At 38.9% G+C, this 21,465-nt stretch overlaps 1 protein-coding gene across 4 annotated transcripts in view; it reads left to right on the top strand.

The window, feature by feature from the left end:
- The window catches only part of ASXL2 (ASXL transcriptional regulator 2), a 131,779-nt gene that overhangs the window by 78,299 nt on the left and 32,015 nt on the right, over positions 1–21,465 (top strand). For 3 of the 4 annotated variants that reach the window (XM_044261946.1, XM_044261948.1, XM_044261949.1), the window contains 3 exons: positions 1,276–1,384; positions 4,776–4,926; positions 21,207–21,322. In XM_044261946.1, coding sequence (XP_044117881.1) covers positions 1,276–1,384; positions 4,776–4,926; positions 21,207–21,322 — 376 coding nt within the window. Of the gene's footprint in view, positions 1–1,275; positions 1,385–4,775; positions 4,927–21,052; positions 21,122–21,206; positions 21,323–21,465 lie in introns of those variants that run through there. The other variant, XM_044261950.1, reaches the window with a different exon arrangement.

Here is a 21,465-nt window from a genome sequence, read left to right on the forward strand (position 1 = left end):
GCTTATTTGAGATACTGAGTGGTACCAGCAGAGAACTGAGAGGGAGAACAGCTCGAAATGTGCACATAAGCTGCCTTATCCCTCAGGTGTTAGGAGGGATTTTTTTTTTAAAATTAAGGATGCCACACATCTTCTGTTATTTTGCTATTTGTCATGTTAGAGAAGTACAAAAAGATAGGAAATATAATGTGATAACAGAAAAGAAAATAATGTTTATTTTTTTACAGATGATTTATTATAGGCCTAAAATTCTAGAAATATGGTAAATGTGTATTGGAATTAGTAAACATTTAACCATGGTGCTACATGGATGATAAATACTCCAGAACTTACCTCTTACCTCTTTAAGTGAAATCGTGATAGGTCTAAGTACAAGAGACCATTGCATTATATGTGTGTGTGTACGTGTGTGTATGCGTGGCATTACTATGTTGTACAGTTGAAACTAATATATGTCAGTTATATCAATAAAAAAACTTAAAATATAAGAGGCAATAGAAATGTGTTCATTTCACATCTCAGATTCAGTCTGTTGCCGCAGTGTGCAAGAGAATGTATGTGTGTGTATGTATATATACTTAAACTTTTTACCTTTATAGGGGAGAGCAATATTGTTTATTGGAATCGGTAGATGTGTTCTTTCCTCCCTGTGTTTTACTTCTGGACCTGTAAAGTTTGTGTTAAATGAAGGGGAATATTTGTTTTGTTTCTTGTAATTTCACCTTAACTGAAGTATAATTGACAAAATCATAAGTGAAATACAATATTTACAAAATACATTCGTAAGATTTCTCTGAGGTCCATGTTTTCTTACATGTTAAATACTGGATCAGGATTAAGAAAAAGAACTTTTGGGGGCGCCTGGGTGGCTCAGTGGGTTAAAGCTTCTGCCTTCAGCTCTGGTCATGATCCCAGGGTTCGTGGATCGAGCCCCGCATGGGGGGGTGTGTGTCTCTGCTCAGCAGGGAGCCTGCTCCCCCCGCCCCTTTCTGCCTGCCTCTCTGCCTACTTGTGATCTCTGTTTGTCAAATAAATAAAATCTTAAAAAAAAATTTTTTTTTTCTTTTAGATACATGGGGATGAATTTTACATCAGTTTTCTCCATGGCAGCCTCTCTATAGATGGATAGACTTTTTATAGTTTATAAAATGTATTTCTGTCAAATGATGTTGATCAGTTAATTTTATCTTAGTCAGTGTAACGTACATTACTCCGAGACAGAAACTAACCATTGTGTTCCTCTTGTTCTTTCTTTTCTTTTTTTTTTTTTTGCAGTGGGACTTCCCCTCTTGCTTGCCTGAATGCAATGCTGCATACAAACTCCCGAGGTGAAGAAGGCATCTTCTATAAGGTTCCAGGTAGAATGGGAGTATATACTTTAAAGGTAAATATTTCTGTTAGGGCATCATTTATAAGGTAAAAACAGGAAGTGACTACATCTAAATGATACTTGTATCGTAAAGACAGAACTCTGTTCTTGAAGAGCTTATTTTCAGGAAGAGGTAATATGTGTAACTGTATCCTGTGCACTAATCTGTGGGCATCTGTAGGTAGACCAGAGAACTATATTTTTCGTTCTGTATGATAATGCTATCTTGAAAGGATGAAGTGAAAATGACTTCTGCCAGTGCCTTTTTAAAAGACCTCATAGCATTTGAGTAGTGAGTGTTACCTTGGAGCAAATAGAGCCTTGATGCTTTCTGTTACTTTGCTATTTAATTCTCCATTACAAATCAGACCTGCAGTTCTTCTTTTTTTGTACTGGAGAACGCCCAAGTTCAGAAGATCAGATTTTCTTACTTTGTGTTTGACGGATAGTGTAAGAACTGGAATGTGGACCCAGATCTGACTGAATTCCTGAGCTCCTGTTCTTTTTACTGTAACAGTCTTGCTGATTTCTAATTCTGGCGCTGAGAAGACACCTTGACTTATCAGTGTCCCTCAAGTCACAAACAGGAAAACCAACTCAAATGAGCTTGATTAAAACAGAGAGTTTATTACTTCATGTAACTATAGATTCTAAGAATACTCAGCCCAGATCCAGGAGCTCAAATGATGTCATTGGGGATTGATCTCTCTGCTTTCTTTTGGTTTTATTCTTGGCAGGTTCTCTCCTATCATACATGACTTCATTGTTAACCCCCACTCTGCAGGCTGTAAGTCTGAAGAGAAAAGAGCCTCAGGAGCTGAAGTGGGACCCCTTGAGTTAGTTCTGATGTGGCTTAATTGGTTTGGCTTGGCCCACGTGTCTCTGCCTGAATAATCACTGTTGCCAAATGCACTGAGTCTTCTGATGGGCGATTTGTAGGTTCATGATGTCAGGTGGAGGGGAAGCCCTCTGCCAGATGAATTCAGGAAAGGGATTGTTTGCCAAAGGAATTATCAGCAGGAGGAGAATTAATACTTGGCATGCACTGACTATTATCCATGTGTACGTGGGCTCTGTCCCCTGTTTAGCTTTGAGCTGTAGTCATCACTATGCTCAGTGGTTGTGAATGGCCCACTAACATTAGAAAGTTCTAATTTGCCTATAGTACCTCCTTCTTACACACTTTATTAAACTTCCTGTGATACAAGGCTCTACTCCTGCAGGGAGCTTTTTGTGTTGCTTTTAAGGTTTAGCTGTTCTAGACCTTCCATATTGTTAATAACATTAATTAAATGTCTATTCTGTGCTAAACACTGTAGAGACTGTAAAGAATCAACTGTGGTCCCTTATCTCTTGAGGCTCATATAATTACTGAAGTAATTGCACACTGACAGACTATTGTGATACAAAGTACTGTATTATAAGGCATCATCATAGTGTAGAGAAACAAAGATGCATTTTGAATAAGAGGCTATAGAAAGCTTTTGTTTTTGTTTTAACTTTTAAGATTTGCATTGAATGTTGGCTGGTAAGTAATTGTGGGGAGGACCTTCCAGGATAAGGAACTAGCGGAAGCAGAGGCACACACGGAAGGATTCAGAATGGATTTGAAACCAGTGTAGGTAGAAGTGGTTACCATCCTCTGTGTGTGGGCCAGTGTGGTAAGGGTTTGGGGGCGGGGTAAACATTAAGTGAAAATCAAATTTTGGAGGCTTTTTGAAAACCTGACTTAGCAGTTTGAGAGTGAGAGAGAGAAAGAGAGCTGAAGAGATGGCAGAGGTTTTTCAGAATAGTATGATCAAATCTGTGTTAGGAAGATAATTCAAATCAGATAGATTTAAGGGTAAAAATGGATTGTTTGCAAGAGATAATTGGCCCGAACTATGAGATCAGTAAAAGAGAGGCAAGGGACATTAGAGAAATAAAACGGATACTGTGGAGTAGGGAAAAGGAGGGGTGAAATGTTTCAGAGATTTGCGGCACACGCGGTTGACCAGTTGATCCTGGATAGGTTACGAGTCTAAGCTTAAGAAGTTATATTTGTACTTAAAATACTTAACCGAGCCTACAGGTCAGGAGGTCTGACTGGCAACTAACTCTGTAAGAGCTCTTCCATGTTTTGAAGGAAAGAATAGCAAAATACGGGGTGTGTATTTTAAAAAAGTATATAAGAAATGTCTTAGAAATGGCAAAAGGATATAAATATAATTGGAAAGAAGCAGTTCCTTTCTTGATCAGAGGTTATTATCTTGGCTATAATGTTGTGAGTCAGTTCTAGGAAGGAGGGTCACACTGTCAGAATTATTTTTTATCTGATTATAAAATGTGGGAAAATAAAAAAATACATTGAGAGGAAAAAAGAACTAGCCATAGTTTCTTAACTTAGAAATTCACTAATATGTTTACCTGTGTATATTTTTATATACTACATGTATACATAGTAGTTCGTATTTATTACGTGCCAGGCACTATCGTAAGCGTTTTACATTTAACTCGTTTAATTTCAGAATGATCTCATAAGGTAGGTATTATTATTTCCATGTTTTAGACCAGGAAACTGAGGCATAAGAGGTTAAGATTTTGACCAGACTGCATAATTAGCAGACAATAAAGCCAGAATTCAACTCCAAAAAAATCTTAATTTTCTAGTTCTTGATCTTGCACCTTTCCTACTATATATCTCTTATATACTCTGCTGACACAGGTATCTTTTCGGGTTAGCATTGTCACTATTCAGTGTAGAAACCAAAGAGTCCTGTGAGGTTTTAAAAAACTTTTTCCTTTTGGGGTGCCCGGCTGGTTCATTCAGTAGAGCCTGCAACTCTTAATCCCGGGGCTGTAAGTGTGAGGCCCACATGAAGAATTTATTTAAAAATAGAAAAAAAGGGATTGGAATTATTCCTTTTGTATTTGACTCTTGCTGCTTACTAACCAGTATTTAGAAATCAATGAGATTCAAATAATGTACTGTTTCTTCCTATCCAGAGTCAGCTGAACTCAACGATACTTAACAAACACGTACAAATACATACACAAACAAGCACATATCCTTGGATAATGAGTATATCTACCTTTCGAAAAATTATTATTGTAGTTTTTAAATTCTGAACATCTCATTTACTTGGACTTCCATAGACCCAGTTTGTTCTAATTTAAGCCTCTGTGTTGTGCTTTCATGTGATTGTCATGTGTAATTTTTATCTTTGGGTGTAGATGGAAACATGGGCTAATTTGACCCACAGAAGGGAGATGACAGGAATTCAGAAAATATTGCTGGTTCTGCTACTGAACCCTATACTACTCAAAATTAATCAGCACAGTTAAGTTACAACAATGCATATCAGAAATTTAATCCTATTTGCTGAAATGGTAATGATTAATCCTAATTGGATGCCTGCATTTTCAGAAAGACGTGCCCGATGGGGTGAAAGAGCTCTCAGAAGGTTCAGAAGAAAGCAGTGATGGTCAGTCAGATTCCCAGAGTTCTGAGAACAGCAGCAGCAGCAGTGATGGTGGCAGCAACAAGGAGGGAAAAAAGAGCAGGTGGAAAAGGAAAGGTAAATCCACCTGATCTCTCGATAAAGTCTTGAATGCTATAGGACACATGCCCTTGTTAGTAGCTCCTCTGTATTCAGACTCCGGGACAGTCGTCTCTTTCCTTTCCCTTGAGATTGGTACCGTCCAGTAGAATTTCTTGCCATGAGGAAATATCCTGTGTCTGTGATGTCCAACCCAACGCAGCCAGTGGCTCATTATGTCGGTGAGCACTTGAAATATAGCAGTTTGACTGAGGGGCTGAATTTGTTCTTCTTTTTAAATTTTCGTTTGAATAGTCACACGTGGCTAGTGGCTATCAATTGGACAGCACGGTTCTCTAGGTTTTACCTGGATCAATATTCAGCTCTTGGTCATCCGTAGCCTTTTTGAAGGATGCTCTTATTTGCCTCTTTAATCCTCTCTTCTAAAATTTGAACACTTACTGCTCTAACAGCCCTCTACTTACCAGGGAAAGAACGCTTTTCATTTCTACTAGCAAGGACTAAATGTAGTCTGTTCTTCGCTCTCCTCTGCTTGGTGTCTGCTTCATAACTTACCCAAAAAAACATTTTTTAGGGAGTAATGTCTGTTGCTGCAGCTTCCCTGGGATGGAATTTCCACTTAGGGATACACTTTATTATCTATTCTTGGTAATTATCTGTAGCTTCTTAGCAGAGTCTTCTTGAAGAGGGCACATTGTTTTTACCTCAATATTTATAAACTTAGCCGTACACGGCAGGGCAGATTTAAGCCAGCTCATGATGGTTCCTTTGCAAGGACTGATATAGTGATATTCTAGAACAAAATGACATCCAAGAATTTCCCTAGCTTGGATATCCCCTTTGGTTTGTGTTACAGGTGAGCAGTCTTTGGATCTAGAACCTGGAGTTTTATTTGTGGGAATACTTGATTCATTAATTTTAAGTGCTTTGGAACTATTGATTTGGAGCTGTATCAGAAAAAAAACTCTGATTCCTTACCATCCCTGCATTCATATGTGTGATACTCCTGGAGAGAACTGAGATAATTGGTGGCATCATTTGTGTTCTCTGGTAAATCTACCACACATACAATTCGGGCACGTTTTATAATAAGAGGATTTTAGCTGTAAGATCACGTTCACTTGGAGAGTAAACCAGATCTCAGATGTTGGGAACAAATAGGATAAAGTCAAGATAAAGCTAGCTCGTATGACCAGTATTCTTGAGATAGAGATATGTTTTAGATCAGTGGTGAAAGGACGTATGGTCCATGGCCTTACATTCCTCAGAGTCCACTAAGGATCTTTGGGAGGGTGGAACCGAAAGTGTTAAGGGCTCTGTCATTCCTGCTTGTACCGCGTTTAAACTTTTTTTTTTTTTTTTTAAGATTTCTTTTTATTTGTTTTAGAGAGAGTACAAGCAGGAGGGCCAGAGGGATTCCCAAGCCGACTCCGTGCTGGGTGTGGAGGCAGTCCGCACAGTCTCGCAGGGCTTGATCTCATAACCTTGAGATCACAACCTGAGCCAAACCAAGAGTCAGACACAACCAACTACAGCACCCAGGCGCCCCATCTAGTTTAAATTTTGGAAGTTGGTGATCTAAGATCAGGAACCAAGCCAAATCATCAAGCAGGAGAAACAGTAAGATTCATAATTTCTGGCTGTGTCCGAAGACAGGAAAATCAAGAACCAAGTGGGCCAGACTAGAGATTTTGGGAACAGAATCATGGTCTCAAAGGTCATTCATTTTTACTTTTTTGTTTTTTGAAACATTTTATTTATTTATTTGACAGAAATCACAAGTAGGCAGAGAGGCAGGCAACGAGAGAGGAGGAAGTAGGTTTCCCACTGAACAGAGAGCCCGATGCAGGGCTCGATCCTAGGGCCCTGGGATCATGACCTGAGCTGAAGGCAGAAGCTTTAACCCACTGAGCCACTCAGGCACCCCGTCCTTTCCACTTTCAATAGCCACAAATGCTGCAGTAGCTGTTCTGAGTAGTGGCTGTAACATATTTGTTACATGGGATGTCTTAAGAAATTAAGGTGTATGTATTGTGATCTAGGAAGATCTAAGAAAAAACAACAGAGTCCCATTGTCAGTAGTTTAATAGATTTAAATAGCCTAACCTTGCACTATATTTGGCATTGTAACAGAAGATATTTAATAGCAAATTGATAGCAAATTCAGAATTGTGGTCCAGATAAAATGTCACTGAACTGCGTTGTTATTCATTCTTCTTCTAGAAATGATCATATTATTGAGTATTTATCTTCAGTTTACATTAAGAGGAGATGTTCTGTAAAGCTCTTTTCTGATTATAGGTAGTCTGTTAAACTGAGAGTAGAATGGGCTATAGATGGTGTTTGGAAGATGAAGGTAAGAGGTGTGCATGATGTCATATGGAATTCATGTTCACTCTTTGCTGAGTGACCAACAATGAAGAATGATTCTGTTTCTCATAGGATGTGCTTCTCTCGTTCACGGGTCCTACCCACGGCATATGGCATGGATGTGTGAATTTTTAGGTACATATTATATAATCTGTGAATGTTCATGGCCTCCGGTGCAGGTTAACGTGCAAAGCTTGTAGTTAGTGGTGTTAGCAGCAGCGTGCGACGGAGCATTTCTTAATCAGTTGCATTTATTAATAAAGGTGGAGCAAAGTAATTGTGCCTATTCCTTTGTCTTATTTAGGGCTTTAACTCTCAATCTGACATCACTTTATTTCAAATGCATTGTAAGACAGGAAGAACATTGAGATAGTATCAAAACCCACTTCCTTTTATGTACAAAAATAAAGAGCTCTGACAGCAAAACTGATACTTCTAGTTGAAAATCGATAGAAACTGGCTTGATAATAGGTATACCTTTCAGCCAAATAGGAACGGAGAACAGAACTTTGAAATTAAGTCCAATATTAAAAGTAGTTTATTGATTTCCATGTAAAGTGGAAGAACTTAGAAGTTCATAGTTTTGGTTCCTAATTGTCAGACAGGAAACAATGTTCAGAGAAGAGCTTTATGGAATTCCAAGCCAAGGTAAGGTGGACTAAATCCAGGAAAAAAAAAAAAGATTAAAATCAACTCTTTCTGTTACTTTTTTGGTAGAATCATAGCTAAGCAGAGTCTCTTCCCCCAAATAAAATATAAATGTTGATGCATGAAGCAATGATAGAAGTATTATTTTTATTTTCTGGTAGAGAAAGTTTATTCAATTTTGGCCTGCTTTTGAAGTGTCTTAAGAAACAAGTTAATTATATAAAATACACCTTTTTACTTATAAGGAATTACTAATTCTTTCCAGGGGCATAATATAATGTTAATTTAATTGCTTGTTCAAAGGTACTTTAAATTAGGAATTTGATAAATACTGTGTTTGTAGTTAATTTCCCATACCAAAGACCTGCCTGCCCTGTAATAATCATTTCTATATGTAAGTTTACTGAATGGGGATGATTATGCTTAGAAATGTCTCCTTTACTTGAGAGAAAAACTCCTTTGGGCAAAGTTAACTTATGTGGAGAACGATCTTTGAGAGAGATCTTCTTTTTTTATGTCTTGTGGTTAGTGGCTGAGTAAGAGATTGAGCTCCGTCATGTATTAAACATGGCTCTATTAGGACTTGGATAGGTAGGATACCCAGAAGCAAGGAAAGGTACCCAGGTATGGCCTCTTCATCTTTGATCAGGGGATTGTTTGAATCTTAATCAGTAGCTGAACCTGCCGAGTTTGAGGTAGACTCTCTCTACTTTGTGTGGGAAGAAGATACTTAAAACCGAAACAGTCTGTTAACTTCTGGAAATGAAATTCCTCAAAAGACAGACTATGGTGAAAGTAAAAACTCTCCCTTAGGAGAAGGATTATGGTTTAGGAAGATTATAACAGTTTTGGATACTTTAGTTGTTAAAGAGTCTTTCAGCTATTAATCCTTCAACTATAGAAAAATGAGCTTCAGTTTTGTTGTTACTGCTTCATTACGTCTGATAGTATTTCTAATACTTGAGAAGGGGCCCCTTAGATGTCTTCAGGAAGAAATAGAATAGTGATTATTCACTAAAGTCTTTAATTCAGAGGCATCTAATATGGATAGTCTATATCCTTTTGACCTTGTTCAGTATATTACCATTGAAATAGAAAATTCTCAGTGCTGTAATATATCTGAAAAGTAATATCTTCTGAATGTATATATTTTCAGTGGGTAGTAGTAATTGTCCAGCAGCCTGAAACTGCTTCAGTCAACTATGTAAAACTGGCTTTAAGTGCCTCAAGTTCTAGGGGCGTCTGGGTGGCTCAGCTGGTTGAGCGTCCAGCTCTTGATTTTGGCTCAGGTCTTGATCTTAGAGTCATGAGTTCAAGCCTCAAGTTCTAAAATTTGTTTTAAATAATTTAAATAATAATAATATTTAAATAATAATAATTTTCTGAAAATAAGCTTAAAAACTCACTTCTCTGCTAGGTTGCTGGGGGTGGGAGTTGATTTTTAAGTCAAATAATAACTGTGGGTCCTTTGATCAGAGTTTGTTAATATTTTTAGAAGTGGCTAATATTTTATGTCTATGTATTTATATGAAAGCAAGCATTTTTGTTTCTAATTAGATACTAAATATGTTCCTAAACAAGGGTTTTTTTTTTTAAATTAACATATAATGTATTACTTGCTTCAGGTCTGTGAATCATCAGCCTGCCACAATTCACAGCGCTCTCCATAGCACATTCTCTCCCATCCCTGCCCTGTGTCCATCACCCAGACACCCCCATCCCTCCCACCCGCCTCCCCTCCAGCAACCCTCAGTTTGTTTCCTGAGATTGAGAGTGTCTTATGCCTTGTCTCCCTCGCTGGTTTCATCTAGTTTCATTTTCCCCTTCCTTCCCCTATGCTCCTCTGTCTTTCTCAAATTCCTCATATCAGTGAGGTCATGTGATAGTTGTCTAGTAAGAGAGCTTTTAAGCATTGAGCAGTCCACATTGGAGCACCAGTAGATCAGGATATAATCTTGAGAAGTATTATTTAGGCCATTCATTAGATTACTTACAAAATCAAAGAAATACCTCTATTTAGACTGCTCACCGCACTCATTCCTTCTCTGGTACGTATGTATTGTTTGTCAAGTATTTGGGAAATATAAATAAGGTATGGGCCCTGTCCATATCTAGAGGTACAGAAAAAGAAGCAGACAGTTAGCAAATGGCTTTAATAAGTAACAAGTGTTTATGTATCATGTTATGGCAACACTAGAGTCGGAAGTTGTTAACTTTACCTGGGTTAGTAAGTATTGTGTGAGTTACAGGATATTCTAATATACTTCCTTCCATTGGGAGTATAACCTCTAAGGAAGACAGGATGTATCATGGAAAGAAAACATACATAAAGACAAGAAGGTAGAAAGGAAGCCATATGAAGATAAGTTTGGGTGGAGGGGGAGATTCTGGAAAGAAGTGTAGGGATCAGTCTGTTCATCCTTAGTGCTAGTCTCCGTTAGTTAAAGGGTATTGCTGTGCATAAAGTGATTTCTTAGGAGAATTAAGAAATGTAGTATGTATGGGTCAGAGAATAGCAACACCACTGACTTCAAGTTTTCATAGCCACATACCAAGAGGAACAAAAAAATTTTTTTAAAGATTTTATTTGACAGAGAGAGAGAGAAAGAATGCTCAAGCAGAGGGATCAGCAGGCAGGGAAACAGGTTGGGAGCCTGACACAGAACTCGATCCCAGAACCCTGGGATCGTGCCCTTTGCCTAAGGCAGACACTTAACCAGCTGAGCCACCCAGGTGCCCCGAGGAACAAAATTTTTGTTTCTAGACCTTTTGCTGTTGGTTTCATCCTCTTGTCCACTTAAGATCTGAGTTAATACACTAGCTTTTCAAAATTTTAATTTCAATTTATTTTTATTATTATTTTTTTCTTTCAAGTTTTCATTTAAATTCCAGTTCATTAAATCCACTGGCTTTGATTTGTTTCTCTACTGATTGTTGTTGACTGTGGTGTCTCTCCCAGTTGGATGCCCTCCGGATGTGGGGCAACAATGAGGTGTTAGCAGGTGGCGCTGGTGGCAGTGGCAGTCAATTCACCTGAGGCAGAACGAAGGAGCTAGACGTTTATTGAATACACACCACAAGGGAGCAGCAGGCAAGACAGTAAAAGAGAGACTATCTGCACAAAGGGGTAGGTGAGGGCTGTTTTTAAAGGGGAGGAGCTAGGACGTACGGGGATATATGGCATTTTCCCCTTTTTTGGTAATTGTGCCTGATTATAAGTCGCCCATTGGTCAGTTAGGGCTTGTGGATGTTGGTCAAATTAGGGTCCACTGGGGACCCTTCTGTACTAAGCCAGGGGGCTGGGAAGAGGGGGCCCTTTTGCCTGGTTCTATGTTCCATTGCTCAAGCCTGTTGCCTAAAAGCAACCTCTACATTTATGTTAGTTCAGTTTATTTCTAATCACTGGTATTTGGGCTAAAAGAGTTCATTTCCATTTCACTCTTGAAAAAATCATTTGTTCTGTGGATTTCCTTGATACAGGATGAGATTAATTGGTGACATTAATTGGTCTTATTTGGAATAAAAACAAACTGATAGTATAGAAGCGTGAGGGATGATTTTTCTCCAAGTGCCACTGTGTAAGATAGGATTATGAACAGTGTTTCAGTCCTTGTGGGACTTTGTGGGCCAACACACTGGTATCCTAGCACTAACCAGTGATCTGTGAAACCCAGGAAACATTGGAATGGAGGGAAAGCAAAAATCATGATTTCCCACTGCTTTGTGTTGATTTGAGAGCTAAAGAAATCTAATGTGTCTTGCGCTGAAATTGAATTTACACTGAAATTAACCTGCAGCACACATACTGTCAAAAATTAATGTCATTTTTTTTAAAAGATTTTATTTATTTATTTGACAGAGAGAGATTACAAGTAGGCAGAGAGGCAGGCAGAGAGGGAGGAGGAAGCAGACTCCCCGCTGAGCAGAGAGCCTGATGTGGGACTCGATCCCAGGACCCTGAGATCATGACCTGAGCCGAAGGCAGCAGCTTAACCCATTGAGCCACCCAGGCACCCCTGTCATTTGTTTTTTAAAAAGATTATAAATAGGGGCTTGATGAAGTTAAAATGCAGCATTAATGTTCATTTTTCAAACAATGTCCTATTCTTAATATCTTTATCCTTTTTAAAATGTAGCTCTAGGAGATCTTAGTTCCTTATTTTGTAACTCTGTGTAACTCTGTAACTCTCTGTAACTCTCCATGCCCTTCCCATACACCTCCTACCCTGCATCCTCCCCTCCCTGGCCAGCTGGTTTATTCCCAGACTTTTCATCACAAAGTATTCTTCTCTTCCCTCCTCTGTCTATTATGGACTGAAACTTAAGTAAAATATAGTAAAAATGGCCCAGCGGTGTCAAGTTTCTATGAAAGCACCTAAATGTTTGTTCTCACTTTTTGTATTTATTGTGTAACAGACCGGTCTTTGGACTACATTTGAATAGTAATAGTCTAGCTGGACCACATTTAAACAGCAGTGGTTTTAAATGATTTTTTAGTCTTATAAACTATTGGGAATGCTGTTTTTCTTTAACAAGGAAGGAGGGAAAATCTTGTATTTCTCCTTTAAAGGAAGAAAAACATCAAATGATCTTGCCCCCCCTTCTTTGAATTGAGAGTGGAAAATAACTCCGCCTTCCTGAGCAAATAATGAACTAGAATGATTGTTTACTAGCACTGCAGGGGCATTAGGCCCCCTCTCAGTCACTGCTCATCCTTCCTTAGAAGTAGCTACTGTTGTGGCCTCTGTCAGTATAGATTAGTTTTGCCTATTTAAAATTTTTATTAAATTATATTCAGAGGGGCGCCTGGGTAGCTCAGTGGGTTAAGCCCCTGCCTTCAGCTCAGGTCATGATCTTGGGGTCCTGAGATTGATCCTCGCATTGGGCTCTCTGCTCAGCAGGGAGCTGCTTCTCCCTCTCTCTGCCTGCCTCTCTACCTACTTGTGATTTCTCTCTCTGTCAAATAAATAAATAAAATCTTTAAATAAATAAATAAATATTCAGAAAAACACACTTTATAAAGCTTGCTGGATTTTCACAGATGGGACAGCACTGAGAACCAGCGTTCAGATCTAAGAACAAACCATTGTCAGTGCTCCAGGAGTCCTCGCTCTGCTCCCTTCTGGTAATAACCGTTGCCCCAAGTAACCACTGTAATAATTTCTGTTAGTGTAGATAAGACATGTCTGGGACAGAACCAGAAGCTGTTCTTGAACTTAAATCATGCTGTTGGCGGGGGGGCGCAATAATGTTTGTAAGTTTTCATCCATGTTTTTGTATATATTCGACAGATTCTTAAAACTCTGTAGTATTCTGTTTTATTAGCTATTTCCCCCAAGAGCTCTACTTATCTATTCTACCACTGGTAAACATCAGGTTACTTTCAGTATTTGCCTATTCTCTTGTGAATGCTTTTGTATCTCTTTCTTTTGTGTGCTCCTTTCTTTTGGGTATGTACTTGGGAGCAGAATTAACTGTAGTGTGTCCTGCCCATTCTTCAGAGCGGTTGCACCAATTTATACTCCCACCAATGTGTGAGTTCAGCTCTTTCACACGCTCACTCATTGTCGGTCTTTTAAATTTTAGACTTTGGTTAATATGTAATAGTGTTCCATGTGGTTTTAAGTTGTATTTTCATAATGCCAACAGAATTGGAGTCCTCTTCATTATGAATCATTTGAATATCTCTTTATGGGTGCCTTTTCCAGTCTTTTCCATTTTTCGTGGGTCATCTTTTCCTTAATGATTGTAGTTCTTCATATATTGCCTTATTGAATATATATCTTATAAGTAACTACTTCCTCTTTATGGCCCGTCTTTTTTACTCTGTAAAAAGTATCTTTTGAGGAATACAATTTCCCAATTTTTAATATAATCCAGTACATCCTTAAGAAAATTTCCTCTCCCACTGACATGAAAATAGTTTCTTCTGGGCCATAAAACATGCCTTAACAAATTTAAAGGAATGGAAATTATCTAATGTCTGCTCTCAGATCACAGTTAAACTGGAAATCAGTAATAGAAAGATAACTGGAGGGCTCCTGGGTATCTTGGTTGTGTCTGCCTTCGGCTTGGGTTGTGCTTCTGGGGTTCTGGGATGGAGCCCCACGTCAGGCTCCCTGCTCAGCGTGGCGTCTGCTGCCCGGTCCCTTGTTTATGTGTGTGCATGCTCTCCTCCTTAATAAATAAATAAAACCTTTAAAAAAAGAAAGATAACTGGAAAATAGCAAAATACATGGAGATTAAACAACACACTCTGAATAAAAACCAGGGTCAAAGAAGAAGTCTTGAAATTTTAAAATATTTTGAACTTAATGAAAATGAAAACAATGTATCAAAATTTGTGGTATGCAGTGATGAAAGCACTGATTTGCCTTTTTTAAAAAAGGGAAAAGACCTACATACACAAATTCAGGTTGAAGTAAGCCCAAAACAAGAAAAACTTTTTCACAGTACTTTAAGAACTTAGATGAAATGGGATGATTTTGTAGGAAAATAGAATGCATAAAAATTGAACCCAATAGATAGAAAATCTAAACAATAAGTTTTCATACAAATAGTGATATAGAAGAGCTCCCCTTCAAATGAACACCATACTTAAATGGTTTTTCAGGGAAATTCAACCATATGTGAAATGGGTCTATTTTTCATACCATACTCTAGAATAAATTCCCCCAAAATGAGGGATATAATGTAAAACATGAAATGAAGTACTTAGGGAAAGCATGTGTGAATTCCTTTTAAAACCTGAGAATAATGAAACTTTAAACTGTTTCTGGAAAGTATTTGATTTTATGCCCTGACTCAGCAAACCCACTTCTCAGAATCAATCCACAGACATACCATCAATAATACAAAATAACACAGCTTAAACTAATGCTTCTCAAACTTGAGCATGCATGAAAATTACGTGGAGCTTTTTTTTTTTTTTTTTTAAGATTTTATTTATATATTTGACAGAGAGAGACAGTAAAAGAGGGAACACAAGCAGGGGGAGTGGGAAAGGGAGGAGGCTTTTTGCTGAGCAGGGAGCCTGATGAACCAAAGGCAGTCGCTTAAGGACTGAACCACCCAGGTGCCTTCATGGAGCTTATTTTGACACAGATTCCTGGGCCCTACCTTCAGAGTTTCTGATTCGGTGGACCTGGGCTGGGATCTAGTAATTCCATTTCCAACAGATTTTTAATTTTTAAAGATTTATTTATTTATTATTTTTTTTAAAAGATTTTATTTATTTGACAGAGAGAGAGAAATCACAAGTAGGCAGAGAGGCATGCAGAGAGAGGGGGAAGCAGGCTCCCTGAAATCATGACCTGAGCTGAAGGCAGAAGCTTCACTGAACCACTCAGGCACCCCAAGATTTTATTTATTTGAGAAAGAGAAGTGCGTACAGGGAGAGCGGGAGAGGGAGGAGCACGCTCCCTGCTGAGCAAGGAGTCCAACGTGAGGCTCATCAAGGGCATATGCTTAATTGAGCCACCCAGGAGCCCCTCCAACAAATTTTTTTTTTTTTTTCAGATTTTATTTATTTATTTGACAGATCACAAGTAGGCAGAGAGGCAGGCGGAGAGAGAGGGAAGCAGGCTCCCCATGGAGCGGAGAGCCCAACCTGAGCCGAAGGCAGAGGCATCAACCCACTGAGCCACCCAGGCGCCCCCAATAGATTTTTTAATACTGATTGTGTTTTTCCTAGTGTAACACCTTAAGAGCCACTGGTTAAGATTGTCGTAATAAGAGCAAAAGTCCAGAAAGAACCAATATACTCATCATTCTGGTTGAAGAAATTACAGTACATTTGCACAGTGGAGTTCTGTGTACCTGTGAAAAGGAATGTGGAAGATCTCTATATTCTGTTCCAGAATGTTCCCAAGGATATATTGAATATATTAAGTTTTTAAAAAATCAATATTCTGGACAACTTATGATATTTGATTCTTTGCTTAAATGAGCTAAAGTATTAAAATATCTATACTGTTTTCACCAAAACAAAAACACTAGTTAAAAAACAATGGAAGGGGCGACGCCCGGGTGGCTCAGTGGGTTAAAGCCTCTGCCTTCAGATCCGGTCATGATCTCAGGGTCCTGGGAAGCCCCACATCAGGCTCTCTACTCAGCAGGGAGCCTGTCCCCCCCCCCCCCCCCCCCCGCTCTCTCTGCCTACTTGTGATCTCTCTCTCTCAAATTAATAAATAAATAAAATCTTTAAAATATATTTTTAAGAAAGCAGTGGAAGGGTATAAATTAATATAAATGACCTCCTAAATGGGGGGAGAATAAAGAGGTATGTACAGGGGAGGGAACTAGACTTACATGGAAGTAAGTTGTTTTATCATTTTACATCATTAAAACAAGTTTTTAAAATGTACTTTCTAGAAATATGAAACAAAACAAGTTCAGGAATATGTCAAATTTGTGTCATAATGACATAAGAATGTTGTTTGGAATATATCTTAGTTACAGGAGACCAAACACCAATAAATCTTAGACTTCATTCAGTTGTCTTATTTTCAGTAATAGGTATGGTTTCTTTGAAATTAGATCTATAGTAGAAAGCAAATTGATAATTACAGTAATGTTATCAGGAACCAGGATTATCAAGGAAGAAGAGAAGTGATAGAATAATAGAATCAGAAAAGTTAGGTGCCAATCCTGTGATCTTTAATTTAGTTTGGTATCCCTCCATGAATTTATTTTTCTCTTTCTAAAAGAAAGGCCTTTCTTGTTCCAGCCATTGAAAAGTCCCAGAAACAGCAGTAACCGCATAGCAGTGAGCACTCCCTACCATGCACCATGTGGTCTTTTTAACAACATTACCAATTAAAAGACACCAGGTTCTTTGTAGAAGGGGCTGATCCAAGTTGGGCCAAAAAATATGCAGGGTTGCCTGAGACATTTCTTGTGGCTGGATACTGCTGAAGCCATGTCATAGAGGTGGTTCACAAATTGAAGGGTCTCCCATAAGACCAAAAGGTTATAGTTTGAATGCCAAATTCATAATGATTGTTTTTGATTTAAACATTCCAAATACATAAACATCAGTGGGTTGATGATGACACTTCAAAATCAGTTTTACATACCATGAGTTTACTGAGACTGCTGAAACAAATTATCACAAGCCAGGTGCCTGAAAACAACAGAAATTTATTTTCTCCCTTTCTGGAGGCCAGGAATCTGAAATCAGGGTGTCAGCCACACTCCCTATGGAGGCTCTACGGGAGAACTCTGTTTCTTGTATCCTTCAGTTTCTGGTGGTTGCTGACTTCCTTGCCTTGTGGCCACATCACTGCAATCTCTGCCTGTCTTCACCTTCTTTTCTGTCTGCCCTGTGTGTCATTGGATTTAGGACACTGAGATAATCCAGGATGATCTCAAGATCCTTAACTTAATTACACCTGCCAAGACTTTTTCCAAATAGTGTAACTTGCACAGATTCTGGGGATTAGGACATAATTTTTTGGTGGCCACCATTCATCCCACAACAACTACCCACTCATTTTGAAAATATACTGAGTTTGGGACGCCTGGGTGGCTCAGTGGGTTAAGTCACTGCCTTCGGCCCAGGTTATAATCTCAGGGTCCTGGGATCGAGTCCTGCATTGGTCTCTTTGCCCGGCAGGGAGCCTGCTTCTCTCTCTGCCTCTGCTTGCCTCTGTGCCTGCTTGTATACTCTCTCCCTCTCCTTCTCTCCGACAAATAAATAAAATCTTAAAAAAAAAGAAAAGAAAAGAAAAAGAAAATATACTAAGTTTGAATCTTGGCTGTGCCCCTGTCTGAGTCCTCTGGTAAACTAATTAAATTTCCTGATATGTAAAATTTAGATGATATTACAATATACAAAGAGTGTATATATTTGAAATTTATGTATGAATATATGTCCTTGGTTTGAGCTTTGTGTCAGGCTCCCTGCTCATTGGAGAGTCCGCTTCTCCCTCTCCACCGGTACCCCCTGCTTGTACTTCTTTTTCTTTCTGTCTCAAATCAATAACTAAAACGTTTTAAAAAATAAATATATGTCTTTAAAAATCTTTTCATTTTTTTTTTTTAAAAGATTTTATTTATTTATTTGACAGAGAGAGATGACAAGCAGGCAGAGAGGCAGGCACAGAGAGAGGAGGAAGCAGGCTCCCCTCTGAGCAGAGAGCCCGATGCGGGGCTCGATCCCAGGACCCTGAGATCATGACCTGAGCCGAAGGCAGAGGCCCATCCCACTGAGCCACCCAGGCGCCCCAATCTTTTCATATTTTTATTTGTGTAGAAAAATGTCAGTAAGGATGCTAAGCCAAATATATCATTTAGTTATTTCTAACTAGAATTAGAAGAGTTTGGATGGGAATAGAAAGGACTTTTACCCATCTTATTTTTTTTTTTTTTTTTTTTTTTTTTTTTGAGGAGCACGCTTACTTGGGGTGCCTGGGTGGCTCAGTGGGTTAAAGCCTCTGCCTTCGACTCAGGTCATGATCCCAGGGTCCTGGGATCAAGTCCCGCATCGGGCTCTCTGCTCAGCGGGGAGCCTGCTTCCTTTCCTTTCTCTCTGCCTACCTCTCTGCCTTCTTTTGATCTCTTGTCAAGTGGATAAATAAAATCTTTAAAAAAAGAAAAAAAAAAAAGATCACCCTTACTTGACAGAGAGAGACACAGTGAGAGAGGGAACACAAGCAGCATGAATGGGAGAGGGAGAGCCCTGAGCAGGGAGCAAGGAGCCCTATAAGGGACTGGATCTCAGGACCTTGGGGTCATGGCCTTAGCTGAAGGCAGACGCTTGATGACTGAGCTACCCAAGTCCCCCACTTGTACCGTCTTAGAGGGTAGTTCAGTGAAATCCTGTTCAGATGAACCTAGCATGGTGTTAGAGGCATAGAAGATAGTTACTTTTGGTTGTTCTTCCTAATAAAATTGTGTTTGAAGACGGTGTAGCCACTGGAAGTAATTACGAGACAGAAGTTTCTCACCATGTTTTTAAGCCTTTAATATTTAAAAGTTAGGACAGAGTTTAAGTTTCATAGATGTTATGAGACCTGTACTTGGCATTGAGTTAGTTAATTAATATTCGTTATTTTTATTATGTCCCTTTAAGAACATTGGTCAAATCAAAGACAGGAAGTAACAAGTGTTGAGAAGGATTACATTCCTGTGGAATTGTAAAAATGGTATAGCCATTTTGGAGAACATTTTGACGGTGCCTCAAAAAGTTAAACATAAAGTTGATGTAAGACACCCAGCAGTTCTACTTTAAGATCTGAACCCAGAAGAATTAAAAATACATGTCCAACACAAAATCATGCTCATTAGTTTTCTTCATATCATATTTCGGAAAGGACAAAAGGGGAACTAACCCAGGTTGTCCCATCACCTAGTGAATGAACAAAATGCAGCGTTCGCATACAGTGGTCTATTGTTCGATGATAAAAAGGAAGCATTGATCCATGCTTCAGTATAGATCAAACTTTAAAACCTGCTCAGTGAAAAAAAGCCAGTGACAAAAGAGCTTGTATTGTCTGATTCCATTTATATGAAAGGTCTAAAATAGGCAAATGTATAGGGACATAAAGTAGATTAGTGATTGCATAGCACTAGGGGCATAGTTAGGGAAAAGAGGGGTGATAGCCAACCAGTACAGGATGTTTGTGGGTCGTGGATATTGATTCTGGGGATGGCTGCACAACTTTTAACCAAAGCCATTGAAATTTTACACTTTAGGTGAGTTGTATCTTACATAAATCTTCTATGAGTAAGCCGTTGTTTTTTTAAAATTGGTCAACATAAGCAGACAAAGGATGTGGTTTCTTTTTGCTGCTCAGTTATCTCAGGAATTATTCATCTTTATTTTTGTATTTTGTACAATATATCACACTGAATTTTTTCTTGATGTTGTACTTTATGTCATTTCTTTCCCATATATAAACCAGATCGTAAGGGAGGGAGCGCAAAGGCAGGTATGCCAGGTGTGATAAGTCACCTTCTTAGTATCGTCTGCTGTTGCATCCTCTTTAAATGTTATCTGCTATGTATTCCTTTCTTAGGACTTAAAACAATCTGTTGAAAAGCTGTTTTCCCAAACGTGTATAGTCCAGTGAACCATGCTTCTGCATTGTTACATCAGGTAGCTACCCACCAACACACTTTATATGGTGTCATTAAGCGCTGTAGTTACGCCATGAGATGCCATTTTTCTATCTGGGCCTTTTCAGTCCAGTTACTGTGGAATGGAGAAGGTGTTAGGAAGCATCTAGTCTTCCAGAGTCATTACTGGCAGTAGGGATTACTGTTTTTATTATTTCTGTTTTTAAGGGGCCTGAATCAGCATTTTATTTGTCACCTCTTACCATGAGTAATGCACTGCTGAACTTTACAGAACATAAAAATCTAATTGCTATTTTAGTATAGTAGGGTATAGGCTCCTGAAACTGTTACGCACGTAAGTCTAAGGTTTGGGCAAGCTCCGATGAGGTCTGAGACAGTAGTGATGAAGGAGAGAGGAATTACACCAGTGCAAATGTGCATTGCTTCCATGAGAGAAGTCCCGAAGCACCCTCTCCCACTGGTGGGCTGGAAACTGTTGGTTTTAAGAGATGAAGGAATATTAAGAATTTAAGTTTTAGTAGAGTTTTTGAGGTAGAATGGCCTAGTACTGCCTTCATTTTAAAGATAAGGAAGGGGCGCCTGGGTCGCTCAGTGGGTTAAAGCCTTTGCCTTCGGCTCAGATCATGATCCCAGGGTCCAGGGATCTAGCCCCGCATCGGGCTCTCTGTTCCGCAGGGAGCTTGCTTCCTCCTCTCTCTCTCTGCCTGCCTCTCTGACTACTTGTGATTTTTGTCAAATAAATAAATAAAATCTTAAAAAAAATAATAAAATAAAGATAAGGAAGACCCATTCTGTCAGCCCAGGGCTCTTTCACTATATCATGTTGTCTTTAGATTTACGTTAAGAACCTACATACTATCCAGGAGGCTCTAGAATCTTCTCAGGTTTTATCTGACTTGATGACTCATGGTTTATATTCTGCTTCCTGTTTCAGTCAATCTATTGAAAAAATCAAAGAATGAAAAGTAATGAATACTAACACCCATCCCTTCCCCATCCTATCATCCTTCACTAGAGCTTTCTGAGGAAATAATCTGAAAAGGGAGGCTGTTTGCAGTAGAACTCCAAAAAGAAGATCCTTCCCAAAAGTGTTTGGTCACAGTTCTTAATACAGGTAGCAGCATATGATTGGGGAAGGAATGGTGCTTGATACCAACTGTGATAACCACATTATTTATTGTCATTTTTCTCTCCATTAGTATCGTCTAGACTGTCACAGCCATCCTCTCCCCAGTCAGGCTGCCCATCACCTACCATTCCAGCAGGTAAAGTCATTTCTCCGTCACAGAAGCACAGCAAGAAGGCACTAAAGCAGGTAATCATGCTAATGTGTGTATATCAAGTCTTATCTCCTACATTACAAATTCATGATTCTAGAAGTCACTGAAAATTTCTTGAAAGGGCTTTAGGTCCTTTTAAGGAGAAATTTCATGCAGTTTCCCAATTTGGATTTAATAA

Source organism: Neovison vison, chromosome 8 (assembly GCF_020171115.1).
Source record: "Neovison vison isolate M4711 chromosome 8, ASM_NN_V1, whole genome shotgun sequence".
Taxonomy (NCBI): Eukaryota; Metazoa; Chordata; class Mammalia; order Carnivora; family Mustelidae; genus Neogale; species Neogale vison.